At 49.2% G+C, this 23302-nt stretch overlaps 2 protein-coding genes across 2 annotated transcripts in view; both read right to left on the reverse strand.

Annotated features, from left to right (window-relative positions):
- abcc10 (ATP-binding cassette, sub-family C (CFTR/MRP), member 10) overlaps positions 1-7626 on the reverse strand; it is a gene marked incomplete at its 5' end in the record, with an annotated part of 19398 nt that extends 11772 nt beyond the window's left edge. Inside the window, 12 exons of the mRNA XM_080546824.1 lie at positions 322-399; positions 556-745; positions 967-1065; positions 1592-1763; positions 2177-2256; positions 2531-2638; positions 2699-2769; positions 3094-3250; positions 4171-4398; positions 5151-5330; positions 5660-6971; positions 7436-7626. Of these exons, the coding sequence (XP_080402950.1) occupies positions 322-399; positions 556-745; positions 967-1065; positions 1592-1763; positions 2177-2256; positions 2531-2638; positions 2699-2769; positions 3094-3250; positions 4171-4398; positions 5151-5330; positions 5660-6971; positions 7436-7626 (2866 nt within the window). The remainder of the gene's footprint in view (positions 1-321; positions 400-555; positions 746-966; positions 1066-1591; positions 1764-2176; positions 2257-2530; positions 2639-2698; positions 2770-3093; positions 3251-4170; positions 4399-5150; positions 5331-5659; positions 6972-7435) is intronic.
- Positions 7627-11124: 3498 nt separating this feature from the next.
- Positions 11125-21160, reverse strand: sp2 (sp2 transcription factor). The gene is made up of 10 exons (XM_080546604.1): positions 21125-21160; positions 18941-19093; positions 18670-18746; positions 17670-17969; positions 16582-17028; positions 15825-16019; positions 14200-14494; positions 13276-13465; positions 12652-12845; positions 11125-12010 (listed from the first exon to the last, which is right to left on the reverse strand). Exons 1-10 carry the CDS (start codon positions 21129-21131, stop codon positions 11910-11912), a joined length of 1959 nt encoding a protein of 652 aa, XP_080402730.1. The 5' UTR covers positions 21132-21160; the 3' UTR covers positions 11125-11909.
- Between the last annotated feature and the right edge of the window lie 2142 nt (positions 21161-23302).

The raw sequence follows: 23302 nt of genomic DNA on the forward strand, positions 1-23302 counted from the left end.
TATACAGCAACAAACTGTAATAATATAATATAATATACAGCAACAAACTGTAATAATATAATATAATATACAGCAACAAACTGTAATAATACAATATAATATATAGCAACAAACTGTAATAAAATAATATAATATACAGCAACATACTGTAATAAAATAAAATAATATACAGCAACATACTGTAATGAGATGAATGGTCATATTTACATATACATTAGAAGAATGCCTGTTTACCCCTACAGTACCATAGGGTGTATGCTGTGTGAATGACCAAAGATGGCGGACAAAATGGATATTCATTCTAATATTTCTAACAGGCACCTTTCTCCTTAGCATTGCTGTGGTTCTTGCGGTGTTTAGGCACGGCTTCCACCAATGGAAGGACCTCTGCCGCTGACCCTGTAGAAAACAAAAGGCAAGTATCTCAACGTTTTGTAACCAACTTCAGAACATACGTAACCTAGGCAACTTCCGTAACCTAAGAAACCTTGACAACCAAGCATACCTAATTCATTCAAAGCCCCCGACTAAATAAAAACCTTGAGATTTAGTTACCGGTTTTGATAATTGTTCCGTTGTCCATCAGAACCACCAGATCAGCTTTGTCCACAAACTCTATGCGGTGAGTGCAAAGGATTCTGGTCTTGCTCCGGAGGATTCCCAAGATGCATTTCTCCATGAGGTGGTGAGCCACATCGCTGTCCACTGCTGCCAGAGGGTCGTCAAGAAGGTAGATGTCCTTCTCCTAGCGCGCGCGTGTGTGTGTGTGTGTGTGTGTGTGTGTGTGTGTGTGTGTGTGTGTGACAGACAACAAAGAAATAGACTTTTCAAATCACTGTACGTCCAATGCTATCCAGACTAAAAACAAAACAAAAGCAATTTGCTATTTATTTTTCTAACGAAGTTGGATTGGACTGATGGTGGAACAGAACATGGGGCAGATGGCAGTTAGGTTGCCAGGGTTACCATGTAAACAGCCCTGGCCAAGGCCAGACGAGCCTTCTGTCCGCCGCTCAGAGTCACTCCGTTCTCCCCCACCTCTGTCCTGTCACCGGCCGGCAAGATCTGCACACACACACACACACAACACACAACACACACGCTGTTGCAATAAGTGTGTGTGTGTATGTGTGTGTGTGTGTGTGTGTGTGTGTGTGTGTGTGTGTGTGTGTGTGTGTGTGTGTGTGTGTTCCGTTCTGAAGAGTAATGCAGCAGCAGCAATATTTGAACAATACCGTTACACAAAGGGAGAGAGACTGGAGGAGAGGGTGGGAGAGAGAGGGAGGGAGAGGGGAGGGAGGGAGAGAGAGAGAGAGAGGGAGAGGGGGAGGGAGGGAGAGAGAGAGAGGGAGGGAGGGAGGGAGGGAGGGAGAGAGAGGGAGGGAGGGAGGGAGGGAGGGAGAGAGAGGGAGAGAGGGAGAGGGGGAGGGAGGGAGAGAGAGAGAGGAAGAGAGAGAGGGAGAGAGAGGGAGAGAGAGAGGGAGAGGGAGAGAGATTTGACTCATCTGTCATCTATGAACAATAAAGAGCACTGGGCAAGACTAGGAGAGAGAGAGAGAGACTGAGAGAAAGAGAGATGTAGATATATTACATTGAGGTCGTCTGTGAGGGCACAGGCCTCCACCACAGCCTGGTAGAAGGAGCTGTCGTACTTCCTTCCAAACAGGATGTTGTCACGCACTGTTGCATGCTGGATCCAGGGCTCCTGGGCGGCCAGGCCGAAGCCCTCCTCTCTGCCCTGGACGTACACCACACCTGCACGCCTGCAGACCGAAGAGAGTCATCAAGTAACACGTAAAAAAAAAATGTTTAGTTGAGCTTCATGAAGCTGGTAACATCTGGCAACCTTTTCCCTTCACTAAGCTCCCAGCAAGTGTCACAGTTTCTGTTTCGGAGAGTTGTCATCTTTCAGTTCATCTGATCTCGTGAAGTAACTTAGAGGAACATAACAACTCACCATACTGCCAAAGCATTCCAGAACACTCACCGCCTAGCGTGCCATGTGGTGTTTACCTAGCGACAACACTTTGATTGGCTACAACATTAAGCATCATCATTTATGCTTTTTTTTGGGTGAATCAAGTCACCCTGGGAACTCTATAATGTTGACCAGAATTTGGGCGACTTTATTCACCCCCCCGGCACTGAATGAGTTAAGCCTAAGTTGAAGTCTTACCGGTGGAGTTCTCCAGTCAGGGCTGCCAGTAAGGAACTCTTCCCACAGCCCACCTTCCCCACCACAACAACCAGAGACCCCTGGAGGACATGGAGAGAAATTATTTAGCGGTGTTGTAGGCTGTCTGTGACTTTTTAATGGGCTAGAGATAGAATTCACCCCTGAGTATACACCAGGGGAGGCTGGTGGAGGTAGAGATCAGAGGACGGGCTCATTGTAATGCATGGAACGGAATCAGACACGCACGTTTCAAACCATTCCCCTATTCCACTCCAGCCCGTCCTCTGATTTCTACCTCCACCAGCCTCCCCTGACATACTGTACATACTGTGTGTGATGCAGCAGGACACACACCTTGGGGACCCTGAGGTTGAGGCTTTGCAGCAGTAGACTCCCCTTGGAGAACGCAGGCCTAGTGTCTCCCTCTGAGGGGGGGTCCGGCCCCCCTGCCCCCTCCAGCCCCCCTGGCCCCTCCGGCCCCCCCACCCCCTCCGGTCCCTCCACCCCCCCCGGTCCCTCCACCCCCCCCGGCCCCTGCCAGGAGAACGTGCCCCCGTCCATCAGAATGGTGGTCTGGGGGTCCTCAGGAGCCTCTGTGGATGGAGCCTTGGTGTCAGTTGAGAGGCGTACATAAAAGCTTATTTAGATCTTACAAGCGTCTATTTCTAGCCCTCGCATACACACACATGCAAGCACACACACACACACACACACACACACACACACACACACACACACACACACACCCTCCAGGTCCCCTTACCCTGGCTGTAGTATGCATCAAGGTTCGGGTTGGGCAGATGGAGGAAGTTCACACACACACACACATCACACACACAATCACACACACACACACACACACACACACCCTCCACCCCACCCCTACCCTACACCCCCTCCCAGTCCCCTAGCCCTACCCTGGCTGTAGTAAGCGTGGAGGTCCTGGTTGGGCAGATGGAGGAAGCGTTGGAGGCGGTCCAGGGAGACCTTGGCCTCCAAGGTCCCGTTCAGCACCCAGGGGAAGCTGTTGAGGGGCAGGATCAGCATGCCCACTAGGGCCAGGGTGGTGAACACCTGGGGGGAGGACAACCCTGCATTAGCCCCAGACTAACAGACAGTGCCCTCAATAAGTATTGGAAAGGAAGCATTTTGTCTTCTTTTAACTGTATACTCCAACAGCTTAGATACATAGAATACTTCTGTTGAGAGGTTGGGACAGGCTAGGGGGGGCGGAGGAGGAGGAAGCATAAGAAATCAATTCATTAACCAAAAGAAATCTTGTAACAAATGTTTAAACAAGTGAGTTATAGGCACATTGTATGTAAAATGTGATTATTATTATTAGCACAAACAGAAATAAAAACGTTGTTAAACGTGGTTAAATAAAAACGTGGTTAAATAAATGAACTTCAGTGATTGCATTGAGTTGAGAGCTATTCAGACACATTATTATTGGAAGTGTGTCAGAATAGATTACCTATTTTGAGGGGTCTTTGATATTGTTGCTTTATTTGTTACTCTGAGACACAAAGAAATAAAGAAACAATATCAAAGACCCCTCAAAATAGGTCATCTACCAATCAAACGGGACCGAGTCTGACACACTTCTATTAATAATGTGTCTGAATATCTCTCAACTCAATACAACCACTGACGTTTAAAAGCTTGGCTTTTTTCATTGGGGAAATGGGATATGAATCTGTGAGAAATGTAATGTGATTATTACAAGCATAGTCTTGTTTAACTCACCAACTGCCAAACAATTCTGGAACACTCACCACCTTACCTAGAGTGCCAAGTGCTTTATGTGGCATCTACCTAGCAACAACACTCTGATTGGCTACAAAAACCAAGCAGCATAATGTATGCATCTTTGGTGAACACAGTCACCCTCTGCGCTCTAGAAGGTTGACAATCTGGACGACTTCACTCCCCCTCGGCGCTGAATGAAAGTGAACGGAGACCCAAGATGGCCGCCCGTGACGCCTCCTCACCTTGGCGGCGGTGAGCTGGTTCCCCAGCAGCGTGTAGGTGACGAAGGTGAGGATGGAGATGACCACGGGCAGCGCTGCCCAGGTGTACACACACACCGCGTCCAGGTACTTGAGGGCCTTCAGGTGCTTCAGCTCCTGCCTGCGACAGTCGGAGATCTTCTGGGAGAAGTGGTCCTCCCAGTGGTAGAACTTGATGACCCGGATGCCAAACAGGACCTCAGTCATCAGCTGGAAGGACAGACAAGACAGACAGACAGACAGACAAGACAGAGGGTGAAGTTCAGGTGAACATCAGGCAAGCAGTTTCATTTGAACTCCACATTAGGGTTGCCATGCCAACTGTCCTGTTTTAGCTGGGATGTCCTGTATTAGCTGGTATGTCCTGTATTAGCTGGGATGTCCTGTATTTTGGGCCAAAATACAGGCTCATCACTCACAGGCTCCTCATGCGTACGTATAGCGTAAATGAGCGAATTCCTGCAAACCCTGCCCCCCCCCCCCCCCCCCGCCCGTGCAGTGGCACGCCATCTTTTGTCTCGTATTTGGTAGTGAGAAAGTTGTCGACTCTACACCGCATACACTATACGTCTCAAGGGAGAGGACGGGGGAGACACAGAAGTGTTATTGATATCCACTTCCAGAGCTGTTCACACTGGCAGTGTCCAGACGAAACACAGCACTGCAATCCACGGACTCTCAAAAGATACGATCGATACGAACCCTTCTGTGTGTTTTTGTTTTGTGGCTTTGCTCAGGGAAACATTCTAGTGGATCTACGACGAAGAAGACCAACAAGTCATCGACATCATAATTGTATATCGGATTTACTGCATCCACTGAATAAAACACTGGAGCAATAACTTCAAAAACCAACTTGAACCACTAAGACGGCGGAAGTGCAGATGGAAAAGGAAAAGGACACCAGGAGAGAGAGCCATGTTAGACCATTGAGACGCCCCCCCTAGTGGACTCCACCTCACCTTGACCCTGCTGTCCTTGTGCCTGAGCATGTGCTTGTTGTTCTCCAGGATCTGGGACGCCAGCAGCTTGTTGAGCGGCACCAGCAGCAGGGCCACGCCCAGCCCCCCCAGGAAGGCCACGCCCACCTGCAGGTAGAGCAGGTAGAGGGCGATGGAGAACTGGAAGGGAAGGCTCCACACCTGAAGAGGAACCACAGAGGAAGGTCTGTTTGTTTGTTCATTTACACAGGGTCATTGGTATTATGTTAGCCCCACACCCCCCCCACTCCTGCCTTCTCAAACAGACACCCGTGTAGAGTAATCACACATGCATACACAGAGTCAAAGAGCACAGGGTCAGACAGCACAAGGTCAGAGAGCACAGGGTCAGAGAGCACAGGGTAAAAGCACATAGAGGTCAGAGCCAGAGAGGTCAGAGCACAGGAGGGTCAGATGTCAGAGCACAGGGTCAGAGGTCAAAGCACGGGGTCAGAGCCACAGCGATATAGCGGTCAAGTGCCGCACCTTACCTCGTGGAAGCTGTTGAAGAAGTTGACCACGCGGTCCGTGTCCGTGCTCATGAAGTTCACCACCTCGCCCAGCGTGAAGCTCGCCAGACCCCCGCCGCACCCGCTGACGCGCAGGGCCTTCCCGTAGACGGCCGAGACCAGCGCGGCGCGCGCCGACAACGCCACCTTGGAGACCTCGAAGACGAAGACGTTCCGGACCAGGGCGGCCAGCAGCGTGCTGGAGAACAGGCCCGCGGCGCACCACACCCCGCGGCTCACCGGTGCCTCCGCTTCCTCCATGTAGCCGACCAGGCTGCTGAGGAGGAGGGGCCCCGCGAAGCCTAGCATGTTGCCCGCTAGCTTCAGCACGCCTAGCAGGTAGTAGCGCAGCCCGAAGGCCTTGTGCAGCACCCTAAGCAGCCCCACCTCCTCACCTCCCACCGCCTCCGACGACGGTTCCTCCTGACGAGGGGAAGTCCAGGTGCCGTTCTCTAGGCTCCTGCTTACAGGCCCGGCGGTGACGCTTCCTCTTCCTCTTCCTCCCTCGCTCCCCTGTCGTTGCGCCTCCGCCGCCCCCTGCCGGCAGTCCTCCTGGCAGCGGCGGAACCGCCGACGCACGGCGCCGGTGCGCAGGCGCCGGGGAAGGAGATAGACGTCGCACGGCCGCTCCAGGTCCCCGCGCCGGCCGCGCCTCAGGAGGGGGTTCAGCCACAGGTAGAGGAGCCGGGAGAGGCAGCTGCTGCCGTCCTCCCCCACCATCTCCCCCGTGTCCGGGTGGGACAGGCTCTCGGGGAGGAGCGGGGCTCCGTCCACGTCGTTCACATACAGAGTGTACCCGGCGCCGCCGACGCAGGGGAACGCGAACGCCAGGAGGTAGGCCGAGAGGAGGAGGGCCCGGGCCGCGACGAGAGCCAACCTCCCCACCTTGAGGGGCTGGGCCAGGTCCACGTAGGCGCTGTCCCGGGCGTAGGCCACCAGGGTGACCGCTAGGTGGGGGACGGGGAGGAGAGCCAGTAGCAGTAACACAGAGGGACCCCTGGTTCTTCTGAAGATGGACCGCTGCAGGACCAGCAGGGCCCCGGAGTGGACCGTCCAGGCCAGGAGGGCAGAGCCGTCCACCAGGATGTTCAGGTAGAGGAGGGCCCCCTGGTGCTGGAGGGCCCCCTGGTGCAGGAGGGCCCCCTGGTGCTGGAGGGCCCCCTGGTGCTGGAGGTCCCCCTGGTGCTGGAGGGTCACCAGGACCAGGTCCCCCAGGAAGAGAAGGGCCAGCAGCAGGGCAGAGGCCAGCCTCAGGCTCCAGCCACACGGAGGAGAAGACTGCAGAAGGATGCATCTGGGGACGGGTAACATGGATGATCGGGTGTCCGACGGATGGTGTGTGTGTGTGTGTGTGTGTGTGTGTGTGTGTGTGTGTGTGTGTGACGGTGTCTGGCCTGGCTAAATATTACAGCTGATAGGGATGCCCATCTAGAATGGCTGTAGTATGTAAAACATTTAAGACATTGAACATTTACGTTCAGATAAAGAGTGTGTGTATGTGTGTGCGGGTGAGTGTTCATGCCTACGTGTGTGTCCATGCTTGCCTGTGTGTGTGTGTTGTGTATGTGTCCTTGTGTGTGTGTGTGTGTGTGTGTTGTGTGTGTGTGTCCTTGCCTGTGTGTGTGTGTGTGTGTGTGTGTGTGTTGTGTGTGTGTGTGTGTGTGTGTCCTTGCCTGTGTGTGTGTCCTTGCCTGTGTGTGTGTGTATGTGTGTGTCCATGCCTGTGTGTGTGTGTCTATAGTTGTGTGTACAACCTACCTTGGAGCGCTCAGGTAGCAGGCACTGCAGACAGCCACCAGAGCGTGAGGCAGAGCCCCCAGGACCAGCTGGTTGAAGCAGGGGCTGACGGTACCATTCTGCCATACAGGGAACGGGTCGTCTGGACCCGTGTGGCACAGCCCTGAGATCAACTCGGCCGGGCCGAACCCAGCCACGCCTCCCTCCGGCATGGTCCTATCCTACCATCTGGGTGGAGGTTGAGGGAGGATATGGCAGTTGGATAATGGCAGATGGTTTTAAAACGTATATATTTTTCCGATTGACTCATAACAAGGGAGGCTGGTGGACGAGGAGATCGGAGGACACTGGCTTGTTGTTATTACGTGTTTGATACCTTTGTCGTTCAATTCTATGGGCTCATTATTATGCGTGGCATGGAATGAGGAATTGTATAAAACACACGTTTGATACCTTCCTCATTCCATTAATGAGCCCATGATCCTCCCATTTACATTTACATTTGAGACATTTAGCAGATGCCTTTACCCAAAGCAACTTACAACAGTCATCTATCCATCAGTCATAAGAAAAACAAATCTATGCTGCTATGAACAGGGGCCAATGGCAGTTACAACGCTAAAAGAAGGAAGAATTACTTTTTGTTTTTATTTACAGTAGAGAAACTGTCCAGACGGTGGTAGTCCTGACTCAGCCATAACAACTACACCAGAGTCATTCATGAAGCTAAAGGTTCAACCCAAACAACAAACTGCACCATTGACTTGACGAGTGAAATATGGATCCCATCTGTTTTACAGTAGTAGTAGTAGTAGTAGTAGTAGTAGTTTACAAAAGCTGTACTGTACTATGAACTGTATCAAATAAGCAGATACACTCATCAGTTGTCTACAGTATTGGCCCAACATGTTGAAACGTCCACTCTACTGTGAACACTGTCAGTAACATCTAACATCTGAGGGTCTCTGTCTGTCACTGTGTAACAGCTCGTGAGTTTAGAATGATACGGTTCTATCTCCCTTTAGGGCAGTTCAGAGATATTGAGCGTCAAAGTTTTTACATTCCATTATGTTTTGTGAGATGGAACCTTTGTATTTTATTAATTACTAACTAAAAAATGTCAACATTTAAAAAATAACACCACACAGGCATTAATAAACACCTAATGGATCAGATTATGAAAAAAACTCAATTTTGACAAAAATGGAGATAGAACCTTATAATTCTAACGTCACGAGCTGTCTAACAACACAATCCGGATGTTGACTATGAATGTAAACAGTAAACACAGATGTCTGTCGTTAGTCTGCCTAGCAACATTCCTCACTATTGTTGTCTATAGAAACACTGTCGTTCTTGCGTAATAGACGTATATAACATATATCTGTAGCCAGCCTGTCTCTGCAACTTAAGGATTAGTATAATTGCTCTCATGTCAACGTGAAGTGTTTTACCTGTTCATGGTTCTGGACTCCAGAGTGAATGTAGCATGATAGCACTCTCGATATGTCGACTTCTGATGACGTCACGTGCCATGCAAACTCTTCACAATAAGAGCATATCGTGCAGAAGCTTTTATTTTGTAAAATGAGTGATCCCCATCTCACTGGGGTCTAGTAATGTTGATGTGTAGGTTAAGTCTCTCTCCCCCTAGTCTTCAAGAGCCAGAGTAGTGACTCTAGCCAAGCAATCACATGCTTATTTTTCTTATTAAGTGAATGTTAAAACCTTACTGTACTGTAAGAAAAATGTTATATTTAAGTGTGCTTTCACACTCACACACAGAGAAAGAAAGAGATGGAGAGAATATTTCAAGATGAGAGAGACAGACACACAGAAACAGGGTTTAAAGTCTTTATTGAAGGGGAAGTCTGTAGAAAAGGAGCAAGCTCTCAGTTGTAGTAAGCACCTTCGTACAAGTTATAAAACACGGCCACCCTGTCCAACAAGAAACAAAGGGACTGGATCTGTCACAAATAACCAACTGGATCTCTTTATGTAGAGAGAACTCCAGATTCAGAGAGGGAGAAGCACTTAAGATCACAACAGACCAGAACTCAGGTTACTCATACCACACTGATCATTATTTAGAATAGAAAGAAAATAGAAAATAAAATAAAACTTTTTTTTGTTTTGTTTTCCAAACCTGGGATCAGTGCACATTAACGTTGGCATTTATTTCCTCATGTAACATAAGTTAGAGACACAAAAAGAATCAAAAGGAATTTCATTCTACAAAAAAAAAATGCCGTTCCCTGGATTTTTTTTTTAGACAGGAATCTCTTTAAATACTGGGTAGCAACTGTCTAAGGCAACTTTACTTCGAATAGAAAAACGATCATCTATAAGAGGAGGTCTTGTAGAAAGCAGGAATGAAGCTATTATACAATGTCACATTAGGGCTTTAATCTCCTCACACTGTACATAGTCCCACACGTCCTTCACATCTGGGCCGCTATTCATAACACCACTCAGACTAGAAGGGCTGATCCAGGGTCAGTTTGACCGTAATGAATAAGATTATATTGACAGGCGGAGCACCTGACCCTACATCAGTGCTCTTACTCTGAGATGATTGGTGAATATAGGTCCTGGCCTCGTTGACCAAAATACTTGGCAGTGTAACTTTATCATCCTACATTTGTATGTACACATTCAGACTTACAAAACAAACATAAATAAGAGCAGGACCCCATTTTAGGGCTCCAGAGATCGCCATTCTTAAAAGGTTACCCAATAAAAAAAAAACTAAAAACCATGAAGATCTGGTAAAAAAAAGAAAGAAAAAAAAGTATGACATTTTGGGGGAATATTTCAGAAATGTACAATCTTTCTTTAAATAACTCAATTAATTCAACCATTCAGCCAGAAAGTGTCCCCTCCCCTCCCTAGGTAATATGAAATAAATGTTACATGTTTGCTGTTACATAAATAATTTATATATGTATTTATAAGGTGAACAAAACACACCTTAATACTGTTTAGCACCGCACTTCCAAATGTCTTAAAGAAACTGAAAGAAAAAGAACTATTTGGATAAGCGATAGTGCCATCACATAGCTTGCCAACATCTCAACTGTCAAATCAGAGTTGTTTTCAAAACATATCAAATCAAATTGATGATTTTCTTTTTAGGTTTAAGGTAATGGGAGAGGCCTGAGAAAACATTTGATGTTGATTTGTTGCATCTAATGACATGATTGTCAAGCCAAACCATATTTGGAGTTTACATTTGTAAAGTCAAATGAAAATGATATAAACATTATCATCCAATGCATAAACATTATCATCCAATGCATTCCATATAAACCAATTTAGAAGGAATTCGCTTTCAATATAACATCTTGAACTCTCCACTCAAACAAGATTTAAATTACACTTTCATATTTAATTTTCCAATTACACCAACGGGTCCTTCTGAAAGGGGGTATTGAGCCTGAACATTATAAATATCTCTATTTGCCCATGAATGTATATTTGTATAAACATAATATACACAAAACGTAATCCGCCAAAGTAAACTAGGACACTGAAGCCTGGAACAGAGACTTGAAATACTGGTCGTCACGGCCGCTTTCTACATCAGCCAAATACTTAACTTGTTGAGAGATTGTTAAGTTTAACAATAATAATATGTCAAAATACCATTTCATCAATGTAAAAAGGTGATCTTTACGATGTGTAATTCACTGAACGTGATCATGGGTTTGATTGAGAACTTGCATTCCCCTGTTCTGGAACTTCCACAAGAACAAAAACAAAAAGTTGTTAATGTTTAAAGGTAAAAACAGGGGGAGAAAAAACAACTGCTGAGCTGGGTAGGGAGGAGGAATGAAACAAGAGTGGCTAGAGTCTCCTTTGGGATCAAGGGCGGTGGGAAAGGGGGGGGGGGGCTGGTGGGGTTTGGGCTTCAGTAAGTGAATCCATCCATCCTTCTCTCTTTCCCCTCCCACGGTCCTTGTGGCGGGGGTTCGGGCTTGGCTCTGGCGCCTCGGGGTATGACGTCCTCGTGACATCATCATCCCGCGTCTACGTCGGGTCTAACGTCCGTTATAAACACCCCCTCCTAAACATCCTACAGGCTACGCCTTCCCCCATCATACAGGCCTACGGAGATACAAGCCTGCCGTGCTGTCTGTCCGTCCGTCCGTCCGGGGGTGGGGGGGGAGAAAAACAACAACAAAGCAACAGATACAAAAAAATAATCTTATTATTATCATCATCATCAATAAACCGACTGGAGCAGTTTGGAGTCTGTAAGGGGAGGTCCGGGGTATGTACACCGGGGGCAGTGGAGCCACCGAGGGGGGTGAACAGAGCCTTTTTTCGGGGGGTGGGGGGGGGTTCACCCCCATCGTGACCCGGCCCCGCCTCTGTATCGTCCCTGCTTCCTTCTCCTCTTCCTCTTCCTGTCTCTCTAGAGTCTAGTTCACGGGGGGGCGTGGCCTGTCTGTGTTTACAGTCGAGCGTCCAGGGGACCAGCGCGGGCGCACGTTCACAAGTTCTTGGTGTTTATGTGTGTCTTGTAATGCTTCGTCAGGTGGTCGCTCCTCATGAAGCGTTTCTGACACTGGTTGCACTCAAATCTCTTGTCTCCTGCAGGGGGGGGGGGGGGTGCAGGGGGGAGCGGGGGGACAATGGAGGTTGGTGGTTAGGTCCTCAGTACAGCAAATGACACTTGAACACCATTTGGCTTATTGTGAAATAGTTTTATATAGTTAACAGCATATAGCTTTGCAAAGGCTGACCTCTGCGTTCTGGTGCGTGTCTATACAGTACATATGCACCTGTGTGTGTGTGTGTGTGTGTGTGAGTGTGTGTGTGTCTATTTATTTCTAAGTCTTATGTCCCTATCTCCCTACCAGAGCATGTCTGTGTGGTTTGAACATTGTGTGTGTGACTCCTCCTCCCTCTCCTACATCTACATGTGTGTGTATGTCTCCTACATATACACCCATATGTGACTCCTATGTGTGTGTGACGGACCGGTGTGTGTGTATGTCTCCTACATATGTGTGTGTCTCCTACGTGTATGTATGTTTGTGTGTGTGTGTCTCCTATGTGTGTGTGTGTGTCTCCTATGTGTATGTGTGTGTGTGTGTGTGTGTGTGTCTCCTACGTACGTGTGTGTGTCTCTCCTACGTGTGTGTATGTGTGTGTGTATATCTCCTACGTGTGTGTGTGTGTGTGTCTCCTACGTGTGTGTGTGTGTGTGTGTGTGTGTGTGTGTGACCCACCTGTGTGCGTCCTGGCGTGCCGCTGCAGTTCGTCGCTGCGTGTGAACCTCTTCCCGCAGAACACCCAGTTGCAGACGAATGGCCTCTCCCCCGTGTGCAGCCGCACGTGCGCCCGCAGCAGAGACGTCTTCCGGAAGGTCTTCTCACACCCGGGGATGTGGCAGATGTGCTTCCTCTTCCCCACCTCGCCAGGCCTGGGGGGCAGGACACCAACACAGTGAGTCTCTCTCACACACACACACAGACACACACACACACACAGACACACACACACACAGACACACACACACACACACACACACACACTCACTCACTCACTCACTCTCACACACACACACACACACACACACACACACAGACACAGACCAGTTGCAGAACCTCTTGGGACAGCCGGTAGAGCCGGTGTCTCATGATCGCGAGGCCAGTGCAAGGCAGCTTGCAGCGGTTCGAACCCAGGCTGGCCACGTGTCGAAGTGTCCTTGAGCAAGGCACTAAACCCCCTAATTGCTCCGGGGTCGCCTTCGATGGCTGTGACCCCTTGCCTAGACGCCCCCTCTAGAGCATTCATACATTTGGTTGTACTCTGTGCAATGACAGCTTTAGTCCCTTCATGCGCATAGTTACCGCGTAATGGCGGGGTCCCTGTCCTTGCAGTTGGGGCAGGTGCAGGCCACGCGTCTCTTCTTCTCCCCGGGCTGCATGGGGAGCTCCAGGGCGATGGCCTGCTCCATCGCCACCTGCTGGCCCTGGGCAGTCACGCCGCTCAGCTGCAGCCCCCCGCCCTGCACCGTCTGAACTGTGAGGTGCTGCTGGCCTGGGGGGGGGAGATGGAGAGAGGAGGAGGTTTTATATTTTCTGTTTACTTTAATTTGAGGTCCAGTATATGACAAGTCTATTATTATTATTATTATTATTATTATTATTATTATTATTATTATTATTATTATTATTATTATTATAGATATCATAACACTCAGTGATGTGGAAATTAGACTAATTGTTTATTATTTATTTTTAAAATTATATATAATATATATATAGTTATCATTATATCAATATATATATTATCATTATTCTAATGTGCTTTATGTGTCTCTTTTTCAGGACACGGCAAAGCAGTGGGGAGGACTTTCCACAGAAGGTGGGTTCCCACACACGCCCCACGGCTGCACCACGCAGGTAGACATTCCTTTCACTTGAATTGAACGACACGCACAAGCCAACACTCGCCCACACACACACAGACCATTTCCCACACACACACACACACACACCCACACACACACACTCACACACGCCCGAACACCCACACACAGGCGCACACACACACACACACACAGACACCCACCCACACACACCCACCCACACACACAAACACAGACGATTGCACAGTGCACACACACACACACACACACACACACACTCCCACACACACCCACACTCACACCCACACCCACACACACACACACACACGGCCAAACACCCACACACAGGCGCACACCCACACACACACACACACAGACAGCCACACACCCGCCCCCCCCCTACCTCCAGCGTTGGTGATGGTAACAGGCACCCCCTGCACCTGCACCCCGTTGATGTTGATGGTCTGCACCCCCTGGGAGGCCGAGGAGAGCTGGGCCGCGTTCAGCGCTATCAACCCCCCCGCCGGGGCGATCTTTGGTAGGGTCCTCTCCTTCCGCCCCCCCGCCAGCGTCCTCTTGCCCCCCCCGACGGTCGTCATGGTCGGCGCGATCGAGCTGGAGATGGTGGTCGCCGCGGAGACGGTGGTTTCCTGCAGCTGGATGGTCTGCCACTCCCCCGACGCCGTTTTGATCAGCAGCTGAGGAGGTGCGAGGGGTTAACTTCATTTAGCGCCCCGAGGGCGAATCAACATTGGCGCTTCGCTTGGTTTATCGTAGCCAATCAGGGTGTTGTTGCTAGGTAGAACACCATATAGAACACTTGGAACACTCGAGGTGGTGAGTGGTAGTTGGCAGTTGTTGAGTTAGCAGGATCGCTAAGATGGCGACTCAAAACTGACTGTGAAAAACTAAAACATTGGCCAACATGGCGGAAAATGGTGGAGCCTTTTCAGGCACACAGGACAATGGAGCTGTATCCACCATACTGTACATAGCTACCATAACTGCACATAGCTTACTACTATCCTCTCCTGTATATAGCGCTAACTGCCATACTGTACCTATCACTTATCACTGGCATGTTTTATATCACTATTTGCACTTCTGGTTAGATGCTAAACTGCATTTCGTTGTCTGGTACTTGTACTCTGCGATGACAATAACGTTGAATCTAATCTAAAATGTTTGTCTTAATGTGTTGTTTTCCCTAATATTTCCCCCGCCACCCGACTTGAACTTCATCAGTGCAATATTTCTAACCGTAAACCCTAATAATAAATCTGGTTATGTGGTTGAACCCCATGGAGTCTGACCGTAAACCCTAATAATAAATCTGGTTATGTGGTTGAACCCACGAGGTCAGGGGGTTATGAACCAACCCCGCATCACTACAGTATATTCTGGTGTCAGCTCTATCTGGGCCACTTGTTGAGCTACCGGTCTCTGTTTACGGAGGTGTGTGTGTGTGTGTGTGTGTGTGTGTCTGTTTGTGTGTGTGTCTGTTTGAGTGAGCCTGTGTGTGTATTTATATACCCGCGTGGTAGCCTTGAGAACCAATGGTTCTCGAAGCCTAATGGTCCATAGGGCAGGAGCCTATCTCCTGTTTCTGTAGCGTGAGGCAGCTTGATTACAAGTACACCCCCTGGACATGACGCTGGTATGTCGCAGGGTCTTACCCCCAATCCAACCCTTAATGCTGAGTGCCAAGCAGGGAGGCATCGGGTACCATTTTTGATAGTCTTTGGTATCATTCGGTCGGGGATCGAACTCACGACCTCCCAAACCACAAGGCCACTGAGCTGGTCGGTAGGCTGAGGTGTATATACCCGTGTGGGTTGAGGCGTGTGAGAGTGTGTGTGTGTGTGTGTGTATGTGTGTGTGTATGTGTGTGTGTGTGTGTGTGTGTGTGTGTGTGTGTGTACCTGGGTAGGCTCAGATGGAGCCGCCTGTCTCTGGGGGACCTGGGCCAGCGTGGCAAAGGTGTGTGTGTGTGTGTGTGTGTGTGTGTGTGACTGTGTGTGTGTGTACCTGGGTGGGCTCCGGGGGGGCGGTCTGTCTCTGGGGGACCTGGGGCAGCGTGGCGGAGGCGGCCTGCACCACCTTCAGCGCCTGCGAGGGGATCTGGACCAGCTGCTCCTGCTTGGGCTGAACCAGCTGCACCTGCTGCACCATGGCCGGCCCGCCAGAGCCAGGAGACTGGACCACGTACAGGTTGTTACCCGCCTGGGGGGAGGGGGACACGGGGGAGGGAGGGGGACATGGGGCGGGGGGGGGGACACAGGGGAGGGAGGGAGGGAGGGGGGGTGGACACGGAGAGGACGTGAGAAACGTATTTTCATTATATTGTTCAGGGCCTTGTATTGCCATTTTGCACGAAATACGCTATCTGGCTATCCGGCTATCTGGCTAGTTGCTATCTGGCTAGACGCTATCTGGCTAGTTGCTATCTGGCTAGTTGCTATCTGGCTAGGTGCTATCGGGCTAGTTGCTATCTGGCTAGATGCTATCTGGCTATCCAGCTATCTGGCTAGTTGCTATCTGGCTAGACACTATCTGGCTATCCGGCTATCTGGCTATCCGGCTATCCGGCTAGTTGCTATCTGACAAGACGCTATCTGGCTAGTTGCTATCTGGCTAGATGCTATCTGGCTAGATGCCATCTGGCTAGATGCCGAATGCGTTTTGTTGTCTCTGTACTTGTACTACGCCAATGACCATTCCATTTAACCTGAATCTGAATCTATAAAAACAGTTTAACCTGATCTGATCTGATTGGCTGACGTACCTGGATGATGTTATCCGTGGTCGTCTCGATCAGCACCGTCTCCATCTGCTCCATGGGGGGGGAGGCGGGCTGGGGCGGGGCTAACGGCACCTTCCTCTTCCTCCCCCGCCTGCCCTTCACCGGAGGGGCGGCCACCGCCGCCGTCTCCGCGACGATCTGCGTGGCCCCGCCCACCTCGCCTGTGGCCACGTTGAGCGGCAGCGTCAGGCCGCTGGGCAGGCGCACCATGTTGGCGCCGGCCGCCGCCAGGTTAGCGTTAGCGCTGTTGGGCTTGCGGCCGCGCGGCTTGATGGCCACCGTCTTCTGCGGCGTTACCGGGGTGACGGCCGGGGCGGGCATGGACATGGGCGTGGTCAGGATGGCCTGGTTGGTCCCGGGGATCAGCTGGAACTGCCCCCCCTGGGGCATCATCTGGATGGAGTGGGTCCCCTGGAGCTGGGGCATCACCTAGGCAACCACAGAGGGAGGGACGGACGGGGTTTAACAGAGATGCATTTTCTGTACATATGGTTCCCATGGGAACACAGACCCATGACCTGAGGGTGGCTAGTCCTACGCTCTATCAACTGAATGGAAAAAAAAGTCAATTAATGGGTTAGTTGCAAATTGCTTTTTTGTGACCTTGACACATATGGAGCTGGTTTCCTAGAAACAGATCAAACCTAATCCTAGATGAAACAGATCAAACCTAATCCGAGATGAAACTGCAAATGCGTCGATTAAGATTTTTCCTATTTAGTCCAGGACTCGGCTTTAATCGGTGTCCAGGAAACCGGCTCATCAAGTGTCCTGATAACTGTGAGTTCTACCTGGTACTGGATGTTCTACCTGGTACTGGATGTTCTACCTGGTACTGGATGTTCTACCTGGTACTAGATGTTCTACCTGGTACTGGATGTCCTACCTGGTACTGGATGTTCTACCTGGTACTGGATGTTCTACCTGGTACTAGATGTTCTACCTGGTACTGGATGTTCTACCTGGTACTGGATGTTCTACCTGGTACTAGATGTTCTACCTGGTACTGGATGTTCTACCTGGTACTGGATGTCCTACCTGGTACTAGATGTGAGGGAGGTGGGTCTTACCTGGTACTGGATGTTGGAGGTGGTGGTCTGGTTGGGCCGCCCGGGGCTCTGGATGGTGAGGACGATGGGGCTGCCGGGGTTGGACCCCCCGAGGCCCGCGGGGAGCTGAATCACGTTGCCCTTGGCGGACAGGAAGCCCAGGTTCTTGGGCGGGGCGGGGGCGATGGGGGCGGGCTTGATGGGGAGCAGGCGGCGGGGCTGGGGCTGGGAGGGGGGGGCGCTGACGGGGGCCTGGGCCACCGCCGGGCCGATCTTACTGCAGGTGGCGGCCAGGAGGGCCAATGGGGAGGGCTGGGAGTCCTGCAGACAGGAACAGGAAGTTACACGCGTTGATACAGGATACAGGAAGTCAGATAAGTTCCCGTAAACCAGATCGTTATCAGTCATATGCAAAAACTGAGTCGTATGTCTCTTTGAGGCACACCAAACACAATAAACAATACTAGCCAAGTCATCATAACAACAACGACAAATATATGACAAAGACTATGAAAGAAGCTACAAGATGTTATTTTAATAGTAGACTGACACTGACCAACTCAAACAACAAAGCTAGCTAACAAGTCATACAGGTAAACAACAACAACTACAATAAGAGAATAGATGACAGAGGCTATGTAAGAACAGGAGGTTATGTAAGAACAGGAGGTTATTTTAGTCGTGGACTGACATTGCGGCCTGGTTCTCTACTACCCTACTCCCCAAAGCGTCCATTCCGTCACGCCCACTCAGGGATTTAAAAAGCAACTGGGCCGCAGCCTGCGTGAGTGTCGGAAAGAGCTGTGGTGCTGACAAACGCTAGCCGGATTCTCGGGTATGTGTGTGACTCAGAGAAGACTCTCGGAAGTGTGTGTGTGTGTGTGTGTGTGTGTGTGTGTGTGTGTGTGTGTGTGTGTGTGTGCGTGTGACTCAGAGAAGACTTGTGTGTGTGTGTGTGTGTGTGTGTGTGTGTGTGTGATACAGACAAGTCTCTTCTCGTGTGTGTGCGTGTGTCACTCACTTGAGAAGAAGTAGCGGAGGGCTGAAGGTACTGGCTGGGACTGACAGCAACAGTGGTGGCCATGCTGTCCTGCTGATCTGCAACACACACCGAAACACACACGTTGGAAAACCAACTGTGGGCTTAGTACTGGGTGCCCCGAGGCAACCCCGACAGTGAGTGAGTGAGTGAGTGAGTGAATGTGTGTGTATGTGTGTGTGTGTGTGTGTGTGTGTATGTGTGTGTATGTGTGTGTGTGTGTGTGTGTGTGTGTGTGTGTGTAGGTGCTCACTCCTGGCGTTCCTGATCTGGGCTGGCTGTCTGGAGCTGCAGATGATGTCTGGGTTCTGCCGTTCCTCCTCTGTTATGACGTCACAGCTGATGACGGCCGAGCTCAGCCACTCCATCCCCGACACATTGTCGTTCTGACTCTGAACTGGAGAATCTGACACACGGACACACACACGGACACACACACACACGGACAGACAGACATGGACACACACAGTCGCAGACACAGACACAGACACAGACAGACACACACACACACACACACACATTGCATTTAGGAATTAGTCCATATCTAGCTAATGCACTTAGCTAATGCACTTCTATAACTCAAGAGGGCTAGGGATCTAATATAATAGGGATCTCAAAATCTAAATACAGAGTGCGACAGGCCTAAACTGTTCATAATATATTCAGTGGTGGCCAGCACAGGGCTGTAAGTGGTGGTATTCTGGGAGGGCAGCATCTAGGAGGGTGACACCAAGAGGCAGAACAAGCTTATTAGGAAAGCTGGTTCTGTCCTCGGTGTCACCCTGGACACTGTGGAGGAGGAGGTGGCCAATAGGAGGATGAGGACCAATCTCCTGGCCATCATGGACAATCCCCCCCATCCCCTACATGACACTGTGGCAGAGCAGAAAAGCCCCTTAAGCAACAGATTATTACAACCACGGAGCAAAGGCATCTTTTCTGCCTGCCGCAATAAGACTGTACAACCCCTCCGGCTGGCTCGACCGGGGTGACCGGAGTCAGGCTGGGGGACGTTAAATAAACGGACTGACTTATATAAATCTTACTGGACTGTTGTCACTGTATATAAGGTTTCAGATATCTATTTATTTTATCTTTTTATGTTATTCTATTATTCAGTTATCACTTTATTTTGTTGTGGTGGATTGTGGTGTGACACCTTAATGTCCCCTCGGAATCAGTATCTATCTAAACTGCCTCACTGTACTAGCTATTTAACTAGTATATATAGCTCATAACTGTATACCTCTACTAAACTGATGTTTACAATACTACCTCTGCACACACTGTATATTGCATAGTTACCTATCACTGCCATTCTTGTTCTATTTATGTTGTGCTCTTTTATCACTATTTGCACTTTTAGTTGGATGCTAAACTGCATTTCGTTGTCTAGTACTCTGCGATGACAATAAAGTGAAATCTAATCTATTCTATCTATCCAATATGTACTGTAGCTAGTGTTTGACCGAAGCACTGGGCTGACTCTTTATAGTCATATTGAGTCTGTGTTGTGCCAACTACAGCATTGGAGGAAGCAACAGTTTCAGTCTATTGACATAACCATAACACTGAGGACAGGTCGAGATAGCTACTTACAGTGGCCAAGCCATCTGGGTCAACAATATAGGATCTGATTTCCTCAACCTTACACATAGCAGATAGATACCACGCATGCATTGTTAATGCATTAAACACACCGAGGGCAATATGGTGCTGAGAAACTAGTCCGCGTTAAGGCGGATTACCGGGTCAGATGCATCCATAACCCGGGTGGCTGTCTCTTTAAACCGGGTCAGATGCATCCATAACCCGGGTGTCTGTCTCTTTAAACCGGGTAGAGTCATTCACGATGATAGGGGGAAAAAATGCCGTTTTGAGCGCGGCCTGAAAACAGCGCCGCCATCTAACAGACACACAGATAGACGGAGCTAAACGGTTTACTGGCAAACACACACAGTGATGGAATAACGTTAGTATATACTAACTAACATATACTAGTATATACTAACTAGTATATATACAATACTTTGTGGTGCAGCTTTTGTGTCCCCTATACAAACTGTATTGTAAAGGGAAGCCCCTTTTGTGAGATGTGTGCATGCCAGTGCATTCTCTCTCTCCATGTGAAATGTGGACATTGTGTGGTTGCATTAATGCATTTGCTTATTAATGCGATTAAAACAGGAATTAAACGCAAAGACTCGGCGCCTACAGGCCAGTGGCGAGGTGGTCAAACTCTTTGATACTGGGGGGAAAGGCAGCCCTTTTCCAGGAAGTGCACAGGCCAACCAACCCCAACACAATGCTCTTACTGACTATCAAACATATGCATACACAAGCGCAACACGTCCTACGTGTTCATGTTCAACACGGACAAATAGTTTTACGAAGTAACAATGTTATTATAAACACCAATGTTATAATTCCTACCCACCGCTCATGACGACATTCGCTCCGTGGATCTTCAAGAGCAAACCCACGGAGGATGTCCGCCCGCACTCCTGCACCAATCCGCGCCCTGCCGCGCGGTGACGGACGTCCGGCGTAGCCAATCGCGGGGAGCTGTCTTTGTGATTGAAATTCAATCTCGCCAATCACAAGCCTGTTTCTTGTCACAACCGTCGATGGACGCGATTCTAGCCAATGAGGTATCGAGATTAGGGAGAATAAGGCGGGTCTGGAGCGGAGAGATGGAACAAAGTGAGAGCCAATTACGGTGGATCACAGTTTGATTGACGTTTGCGATGTCCAATTGGGGTTCTAGGGGACAGTTCGGTCAAGCTCAGAATGACATCCATTTTGATCAATGAGCTTGTTTCAACTCATTTGAATCACTTGTACTGCACTGTGACACCTGCACAAACCCACACAGTGTACTGTTCTAATAATGGACAGTATTTTAGCAACACTCATTCATAGGAGTCTATGACCCATTGATAGCTTGGTGGTAAGGCCATGTTCAAATGCATGGGTGAGCTGCCACCTTGCTCCTGACCTGACCTGCAACTGTCAATCAAACTCTAATTGACAGCTGACCTCCCCTGTTGCTAGGGAGGCTGGTGGCGGTAGGAGATTGGAGTACAGGCCCATCGTAATGCATGGAACGGATTGAGGAATGTTATTACAACCACATATGCGTTTGACACCATTCCTTATTGCATTCCATTCATTACGATGAGCCCGTCCTCCGATTTCTACCTCCATCAGCCTCCCCTGCCTTGGTGAGAAGCTACTGAGGTTTACCTCCTCAAAGCTCACCAGTCCAGCCATGCAGATGTGTCAGTCTTTATAAAGAGAAATATATAATATAGGCCGCTTAGCTGACGCTTTTATCCAAAGCGACTTACATTGCAGTGAGTTCATACATTTTTCAGTAGATATGGTCCCAGCGGGAATCGAACCCACAATCTAAGGACCACCTCTGTGTAAAGTATCGTTATGCAATAAATGTCATGCCAACATCACTGCATGTTCATTTCCCGCAGGCAAACTGTTCTGTCCAAATCATATTATGGTCTGTTCATTTTTATTGTCTTCTACTTGTCTGCCATATTGTCATTGTTTGACATACGTAGAGAGATAAACAGAGAGGGGGGGGGGGTTAAGGGATGCACTACAAAAGTAAATCTAATCTCTCTTGGTAAGATGAAATATCTTAAATCAAGGCAATATGCTTGTTTGTTTTTTTGTCTGACTGAACTAGTTATATATTTTCTTAGAATATCTTGGCACGTGAAATATTCCTGTTCTGTTGGCAGGTCATTTTGCTTATTTTAAGTAATATTTCCCCCATTTCATAGCTTTGTTTTCTTCTTGTTTTTGCGAGCTGCCTCCTGCTGTGTGGGGAGAGAGGGAGTGAGACACCAGGAGAAGAGGAGAAGCACCTTCTGGGTTATTGCTGCTGTCTGTGACAGAGGAGCTGTCGCCCATCTGCTGCCCACATCCACTGAGATGGCCTCCAGCACTGGTGCATGAGTGGATGAGCTGTCCCTGGCCCCCACTCTGTGTGTGAGTGTGTGTGTGTGTGTGTGTGTGTGTGTGTGTGTGTGTGTGTGTGTGTGTGTGTGTGTGTGTGTGTGTGTGTGTGTGTGTCTGTGAGTGATATTCACTCATAACGACATAATGTTTCTCTCTCCCCAGTGTGCTTGGTACTGGGGTCCTAGAACTGTCAGGATGCAGAGATGAGTGTGTGCGTGTGTGTGTGCATGTGTGTGCGTGTGCGTGTGCGTGTGTGTGTACGTATGCGTGTGTGTGCTGGAAACAAAAGAACACTTGTTTGCAGTGTTGGGGAGTAGTTCCACTACTCCTACTTCAACTATCAGTTTAACTGCATTTTGCAGTAGCTTCATGGTAGTTAAACTACATTTAAATCCTAGTAGTGTTTCCTCTAGTTAAGTACTTTGTTACCATGTAGCAGTGTACTAACTGTCACTTCTCAGTCAAATATTTCCAAAAGAAAAGGAAAGAAATATTACAATGACACTACAATGTCTTCTCTTCCTGCCACCGGTCTCACCACTTAGCTCCGCCTCCTCATTGGTCCCTCTCCCAGTGATGTCAGAGCATTTAAACTCTGTCACGTCAGTAACAGTCGTGTGTCTGTTGAAGTAGC

The sequence above is a fragment of the Nansenia antarctica genome, assembly GCF_963989245.1.
Source record: "Nansenia antarctica genome assembly, chromosome: 16".
NCBI classification, from domain to species: Eukaryota; Metazoa; Chordata; class Actinopteri; order Argentiniformes; family Microstomatidae; genus Nansenia; species Nansenia antarctica.